The sequence below is a fragment of the Daktulosphaira vitifoliae genome, unplaced genomic scaffold, assembly GCF_025091365.1.
Source record: "Daktulosphaira vitifoliae isolate Bord-2020 unplaced genomic scaffold, ASM2509136v1 Scaffold_3, whole genome shotgun sequence".
Lineage (NCBI taxonomy): Eukaryota > Metazoa > Arthropoda > Insecta > Hemiptera > Phylloxeridae > Daktulosphaira > Daktulosphaira vitifoliae.
The window spans coordinates 37,658,596-37,667,424 of record NW_026099574.1 but is presented as its reverse complement, the minus strand read 5'-3'; the positions used below and the strand labels follow the sequence as shown (position 1 = coordinate 37,667,424).

The window sequence follows — 8,829 nt, the reverse complement described above, 5'->3', positions numbered from 1 at the left end:
TTTAATTTTAAATATTTTGTCAAGCATTTGTTTCCTAACAAATACCAAACATTAATTTTTAACTTAAAATATTTTTATAGTTAAATGATTACATATTTATTTAACTTTATAAAAAAATGTATATGTAGAAAAGAGTTACAAGAAGTAACCCTGCACCCTTGTAAACATAAAGTTGGAGTTAATTGTGCTGAGATAAATAGGGAAAAAGCATTTGTTGCACCCAAATGCCCAGAATGTGACGAATACATTAAATATTTTGATATAGATGGTACGTTATCAATTAGTTTTCCTATCTAAACTTCTATTTGTGGGAATTAAAATAATATATCCATAATGATCAAAAAAATAAAATATCTACCACCCATTCAGAGATTATACAAATATTCAATAAGTATGGAAAATTATTTCTATTTTTCTAATTATTCGTAACAATTTACATGACTTATATTGTCTATTATTAATGATTAATTAATTANCAATTTACATGACTTATATTGTCTATTATTAATGATTAATTAATTATAATGACTTTATATTGACTATTTAATAATCCTATTAACGTTCGACATCTCATTTGAGTAACAATGCAAATATTTTTTAATGCATTAATTGTTTATTAATATAATTTGGACCGAAAATATAACAAAATATGACTAGGCATATTTATATAATACACATAAATTTCATATAATAGTTGACATTTATAATATTCAATATTTAAAAGAGAACATTATTTTTACTCATCTAAATACTTCTTTCTTTTGTTTATTTCTAAGAATTTATAATATTGTTTGATTACAATAATAAATCAATTCTTTGTTACAGAGTAAATTATTTCTCAAAATTAAAATTTTTATAATTCTTTGAGCAGGCCCAAATAATGGCAACGCGTTAACATGTAAATTTTGATTGGCCAGTTTTAATTTTATTTTAGGTACTTTCATAAAATTCATTTATTGAACAAATAAAATGTATTTGTTCATTATTTAATAATGTCAAAGTTGATTTGTCATTTTTTTTGAAATAAATGTATAAAATATATACTGACTGAAATATCATCGTTCGCCTCTTTCTATGAATATTTAAATTTTACCAAAAAATACAGATAATAAAATGGACAGTACCAATAACTAATATCACTTGAGTGGGGTACAAGGCCGCTTTATAAATTGTGCCGCTCGTAGTAATCAAGTCAACTGTCTTAATTGCCTTTTAATTTTGCACATCAAAAACAATTATATACAAAGCGATCTCAGCACATGGCAATGCGCCAGACAAAGTTCTAGCAATGTTGATGTATCTTTACACAAAAAAATTCTGCCAGTTTTTCTAATTATGCTAAAAAAATAATTTTTGGAATTTTTTAGTTTCTTATATATTTTGATTTATCAATCATGATGGACTTTTATGTTTATCTCTTATACCTTACAATAATAATGATAATAGTAATAAAAATAATAATATGATATATTTATTTATTTTTACCAAAAACACATAATAATGTCAATTATATTTTTTCAAACGGCATCATACATAATTAATTAGCTTAACTATTGGATTAATTCATAAATGACTGACCAATAACAATTTTTGAACCAGTACTTCTCAAGTTATTAATATTTTTATATCTAGGAGAGATGATTGATATGGCAAAGAAATGTCTACCTGCACAATAGTATATCTTTCAGAATTTTATTAAAAAATTAAAATATATAATCCTACACGATTAATTTAAAGCAAAAATTAATATTATAATTAATTACATTTATTACTGTTATATGACTGGTACTAATTTAATTATAGTTTCCATATTCTATCTCCATAATTGGTACTACCAATTGGATTTTATTTGAAAAAAGTTTAGTAACCTTATTTAAATACTTACATCCTCACTTTATCTTAAGATGTTGGACTAGAAAAAATTTCCATTTAAGCATTTTTGAGTTTAGTAAACCTAATAATCTAAGGAATTTAAAACCAATATATACCATTTTATAAAAAATTTTAAAAGAGACTGGAATAATAATAAAAAACACAACGCCATCATCAAACACTCATTTTTATTAATAGCTCTAATGGCGTTCCACAAAAAAACATTTTCGAATTTTCTAAATTCTGAAAAATAACTAGAATTCATTATTAGTAAAAAGATTAAAAGTAGTAAAAAGATTTGTCAACTACAAACTTGTCATCACTATTATATACAGGGTGTTCACTAAGTCAGGAAACGGGTATCTATTGTTCTCATTGTTACAAACAATACATTGTAATGGTCCTCTAGTAAATTTATTTGAATCAGCCCATTATGTTAAATCTTGGATAAGCAAAGGTAATAGGTCAACTGACGATGTATGATGTCTAAAGAGAAATGTAAATAATGAAGAACATACCTATCAAAATATGTAATTAATTTTGAATAAAAGCAAAGATTAACTTTTTTATTTAATAAAAAATTATTTATTTAATAATAAATTTATTGACTGCATATAATATGCACTTGTGGATACGCTGTTTTTTTTTTTGCTTGTTTTCCGACTAAATATAGTAATAAGTAAAAAAAAAAGGTTTTCAAAACGCTAGGGACGCAGTTTTCAAATTGTTAGGTTGAGCTACCCTACGTATTTTTTGCCAATTCGAGTACTGAACACATGTACTAAATATCACATATATATGAATAAAGCAAAAAATCATTTAAGGAAGGTTTCCCTTTTAGGATAATCAAAATAACCATTTATCAACACATGTTTCAAAGCAGTCCCATACAATTCATTAACTACGCCCATGTCAGGGTTTCTATTATAATTAACCAATCACAAATAATTATCTAACATCTTAGGAATTTAAATAGAGATCGCTAGCTTACTTTATCCGGCATATAAAAAAAATAGATGATGGTCAATATTCTCTTACATGGAATCTGCGTCAGTATAAGTAAATATTTTGTCCTTATGACTTAGTTTTTTTTTCTGTCATATCATCCTAAGTGGTAAAAATTGTTTTAGAGGATTTATTAATATTTTACCCAGGAATAAATCTTATTTATTATTATTATTACCTAATATCTTCACAAGAAATAAATATAGTTTGTATTTTATATAAAAATTTTAAATATTATTGTGCTCTTCATTTCTGGATAGCCTTAAAATGTGCCGAAAAGAGTGAAGAAGCGTAATTTGTGATTAGAATTAATTAGTCTTAGTAGTAATACCATTGCCTGTTTACTCAACAGCCATAAGGGACTACGCCAATTACTTTCCGGTAATGTGCAGGCAGTTAAGGTACAGAGTAGTACTAAATTTATAAAAAAGAATATTTTTGAAGTGCGCTATATCTGTCGACAAGCCAGTTCTAGAACAAATATTAATTATAAAATATATAGTCCGTAAGATAGGAAACTACATCTTGGAAATATCCTCTGCGTGTGTACCCGCCAGCCATAAAGGACAATACCAATTACTTCTTGGTAACGCGTAGGCAGTTGGCGTAACGGATAGTAAAAGATGTATTGAAATAATATTTAATATATATAAACTAGGTTAACTGTGTCCGCGTCAGCCAAGGCTTTACGCTGAGAAACGCTGGGCTACTACAGTCTTGTTGATTATATTTTAAATATATGTAGACATATTTTTATAATTATATTTTGATAAGTTCAGAGTAAATTTTAAGAATATCAATATCGATTATAGTGAATTCATCGAAAATATTATTAGTAAAAAGATAGTATAATGTAAAAAGAGTTTAAAATAATATGAAAAAAGGGTAACGAAGGGTTTAATAGACGCAGGTCGCATTGTAGAGAATCTCTTCTTAAATACAAAATGCACACAAAAGCTAATTAATCAAAATAAACGCAAGACACTATAAATGATTGTTAACACTGAAATAAAAAATCGCCATGAGATTAACTTAGTCAATTACAAAAGGATATAAGGGTAAGTGCGAATATATATTTGCATGCTTTACTTCTTAAAAAACTCATGTAATAAACAAGAATAATAATAAGTGAGGTATAGTAACTCAATAAAAGAAATGTAATATTTAATTGATGATAAAAATGATTTATTAAAATTAGTTAAATTGTTGGTCTTGTATGAGCATGAGAATAATTGAGTTACTATAATATTTATTTTATAAAATGATATAATATATTTTTCTCTCGGAATATGAGTACGAGGGTTTATGAGAATATATAAAATATAGAAAAAGCAAAATGATGTTTAAAAATTTATCAATATAATAATAATTTTAAATAAAAATTATTGTGATAAATTATCATACATAGATATCAACAACGCCACTCGTACCAGTAGTTATTTAGGCCAATGCTGACTGTGAGTCATGTCAATAAATACCTCGAGTAGTATAAGAACCAGAAGTGGGTTCCCTGTCTTCGCAAGAGAGTCTTTATTAGTATTGACGACACAGACAACCCACTCAAAGATTTGACTAGGCTGGCTAACTTCATACAAACGTTATTGATTCTCTTATTTATTTAGACAATATTTTACTCTAGAGGTCACTTTATTTTTCTAGTTCCCTACTTAATTTATGTACTCATTATGCTTTAATTTAAACCTTATAAATCTTCTGTGAAATATGAATTTTCCTTAATGATGTCAGGATAAAGGTTGGAAAAATGAATATACTTCAATTTTCTATGTAAAATCGTAATTGTCAAGCTATTTCTTGCTTTCCTTGATAGTTCATAAGGTGAAGTAGTAGTGAGAGAGATTGACAGTTTTTATGCCCTTTTATATTAAATTTAATACATCTATCTATGCAAGAAGTGTCACGATCTTTTACCATTATCTGTTTATTACTCAATTGTGTTATTTATTACATAATATTTTACTTAAAATAGATAATTTATCACAACTAAAGAATTTCATATAGTTATTACATAAGATTTGTATCGCCATATTTCTCGAAATTATTTAAAGTATTGACATGAATAATATATTTTTAATTTGATGACTAATAGACAATAATATATAGACTACTGATTAATGAGTGGTGTATGTATTATAACAGAGGTAGGATATTTTATTATTTGATAACTAAATATAGTTCGACCCCGAGAAGCCAATACCATCTGCTATACATTTTTGTTTATTAATTTTGTAATATAATAAATAGCTTAAAATTATTTATAATTACTAGAACTAGTATTTATATGTATTTATAATTTTTTTTTAATCATTCTCCAATACCATTTTAATAAAATCTGTAACAAAAAATTAATCATTACGTAAACAAAAATTAAACCAATTAATTCGAAGTTTAACTAAATAATAGAAAAAAATTTTAACTTATACCACCTTTATCTTAGCTGTATTATGTTATATGGAATAGTTTTACGAAGCTTAGAAAACATATGAACCAGAATATATTTTGCATCCTATATATTTTACCGTAATATAAATATTTGGTATGTATTTTATACATACAAATTTAATTTTGATGATTTTAATTATAATTATAACGTTACGAAAACGATTTTAAGACCTGATCTGAATGCACTTAATTAATTGAATTGTTATGATTTAATTGCCGTCAATGCTCGTTTACAATAGTATTATGTATATACAAACGATATTTTTTTTATCATACCCACTCAATTACTTACAGAATAACAATAATTATAACTTTTGTTTTTTTTGTAACTTTTAATTATACGATACTTATTATAATCTCAAGGTGTTATATATATATGTGGGTACCATTGGTGTCTAGATGGCACCACTTCCAGAGTCTGGAGATAGATAGTGGTATCATTATAGTGGTATCAAGTATTATAAGAAGGGAAAATTAAGTAAAATATTAATATAAGATATTAATAAGGAACTAGCAGATCATGTAGCTTTTGGAATAATACTCCAATTTTTTTAAAATTAAACACTATCTAAAGATTTGCATCGAAGCGTTTTATTTTGATAGTGATTTTAATTACTGTCAGATATCATTATACTTGATCCAACTATGCCTCGTCACCACTGTGCCACGACCCCCCTTTGCTAGGTTTTTTTATACTTTTATTTTACCAACATGTTTTCCTACAAAGTTGATTCTATAGTTTTTTCCTTCATCTTAATATTATAAAAGATACACGTAAAATACTATATTTCTACCCCTTTACGTCATTTTTCAACCCCTTTGAGGCACGTGAAGGAGTTGACCTAGAATACTCAAATTTTACGAAAAATTTTTTTTTATTACATAGACAAAATGCGGGGTTAAATTTTTTTAAGTTGGTCAATTAAGGAACACCCTAATATATATATTATTATAATTTCTTTAAAGGAATACAAATTAATACCTAAGGAAAATATAATCTAACCATCTAAATTTTTAGACCCTTAGAATACTGTTAACTGGTTTTTAGGGTCAACCACTATCAAGGGGAGGTCACAGTGATAGGAGTCACTGATTTTCATAAAATTTATATAAATCTAATCTATATTGAGTACAAAATTGGAGATATTTTGAATTTTTTGCCAATGCCCTAATCGAGAAAATTGACTTTGAAAATTTTTAAATATCTTAAATAGGGTGATTTTTCTACTACAGACAATAATGTATTGTGGTCGAACCGAGATTACGTGATCTTATGATGCGTACGGTTTTGAAATCAAATCTCCTAAGGTAGTGAGTTTTTTTGCATTTTTTTCCCTAAATTTTTTCACGGTATTCTCTTTGAATTATTAATTTTACGTAATATTTGTCATTTTTTTTTACATTTTATGCATGTATAGGTTGTTCAGTAAGTTATAAAACAGGTAAATTGTTAAAATCAATGAGAACAGTGAAAACCCGTTTCCTTACTTACTGAACATTCTGTATAGTTAAACATTTCTCTCTCAATTTCTCAATCTCTCTCATTTCAAAATGTATATACTTTTACCGGGTTAATATTAAAATAAGTTATATTTATGTGCATAAAGTATTACTTTATTTTATCACTAAAAAATCGATAATTTATACCATCAAATGTGTTTTGAATGTAGATAAAACTGTATCTTATTATAAACTATATATATATATTACGTAAAATTAATAATTCAAAGAGAAATCCTTGATAAAATAAAGAAAAATTTCACTACCTGATGGGATTCGAACCCGTATCCTTCGCGTCACAGGATCACGTACTTTCCATTCGACCACAACAAATTATCATTGAATCCTTGGTAGTTTCTCTATAAGTGACTATAAATTAAATAGAAATACTCAGTACCTAAAGGAGATATAGCCTAGACATCGACCCTCTATTGTTCCCTTAAAATAATGTTGATAGGGCTTTAGGGTAAACCCCTAAATAGCGATGTAACAATATACATACAAAAGTAGAAATTTTACGTATAAAAGAGTTGTGCGATTACAAATACAGATAGCCATATGTTTTTTTTTTTGAAAAATTACCCTATGTAAGCTCATTAAAAATTTTCAAAGTCAATTTTCTCGACTTAGGGAAGGCATTGGCAAAAAATTCAAAATACTTCATATTTTGTATTTAATATAGATTTTTAAATTTATATTAATTTTGTGAAAATCGGTGACCCCATCACTGTGACCTCCCCTTGTAAGTAGCGACGTAACAATGTACATATATAGTAATTGTGAGATTACAAAATTAGGTAGCCAATCGTTTTTTTATGACGCCACTATGCAGATACTCAGAATTTATTGTAAATTAATACTCTGTTCACAAATTTATTAATGATGTCGCTATTTGCATTTATGTTAAATTAAGACTTTGTAAACAGATATGTTTAAAGTGTTTTAATAATTTACTAATAAATATAATTAAATATAATAATTTAATATCTAATAATTTACGACACATAAAAACATAACTCTACCGGGCTGCGTGGCTGTGGCAATGATTTTTTTGCAATTCTTCCTTAATTCTTTTTAAGTTAGAATTTTGCTTTTGATAATCTACCAATTTCTTAAAATTAAGCATCATCTACAGATTTTCATCGAAGCGTTTCTTATGATAGTGACTTAAATCACTGTCAGATATCATCTATATTTGTCCCAACTATGCTACGCTCACACTGTGCCGAAACCTCACTGTTCTATTGCCTTTTTTTTTTTGTTTTTAATTTGATGGAAACTAATGTTTTTTATAAGAATAAAACACTTCTATTAATCCCAATACAAAACAAAGCTTATATTATCGTTCTATAATTACAATACAATACATTAATATTAATTCTCTCATAATAAATATATATTTATTGTACTTAAATATTTTTCAAATTTGTCATATTTTGTAAAATAATAAATTACATAATCTCATAAATAATATTACGATTATTTTTAAATCGCAGACTAATATTATTTATCATTTTCTTCATCAGCATCCAATATCATTTTAATAAAATCTGTAACAAAATATTAATCATTACATAAACAAAAATTGAAACAATTAGTTCGGAGATTAAATAAACAATAATAAAAACTTGGAGTTATACCACTTTACACAAATATAAATATTTGTAACGTGTCATGTACGGATTCCACAAATGCCAATTCACTTTGTACCTTTATCGCGACTATTACTCTTATTATTTTAAATTAGCTACTATCGAGATAGTGAATGTGTGTGTCGCCGTCAGCTTGATTAAATTATTATCATCTTTACATCTATCTTTTCATGATTACTGTGTATACATATGATGATAGTGTGTATACATTACAAACTTGGCATAAATACCATGATAAGAAATTAGATAAGGCAATTATTACTTATCACTCTCATTCAAAAGTATATTGAAAAGATAGCGTTTTCTTCTGTCCTTTTCTCAATACGTATTTCAATGTTTA

At 26.2% G+C, this 8,829-nt stretch overlaps 1 protein-coding gene across 9 annotated transcripts in view; it reads right to left on the bottom strand.

Moving 5' to 3' along the window:
- LOC126901556 (uncharacterized) overlaps nucleotides 1–8,829 on the bottom strand; it is a 67,158-nt gene that overhangs the window by 29,647 nt on the left and 28,682 nt on the right. For 2 of the 9 annotated variants that reach the window (XM_050678096.1, XM_050678095.1), the window contains exon 4: nucleotides 8,151–8,387. The exons of 4 other annotated variants lie outside the window; for them this stretch is intronic. In XM_050678096.1, coding sequence (XP_050534053.1) covers nucleotides 8,341–8,387 — 47 coding nt within the window. In that variant the 3' untranslated portion in view covers nucleotides 8,151–8,340. Of the gene's footprint in view, nucleotides 1–4,849; nucleotides 5,228–8,133; nucleotides 8,388–8,829 lie in introns of those variants that run through there. 3 more of the 9 variants (XM_050678091.1, XM_050678089.1, XM_050678088.1) reach the window with 3 other exon arrangements.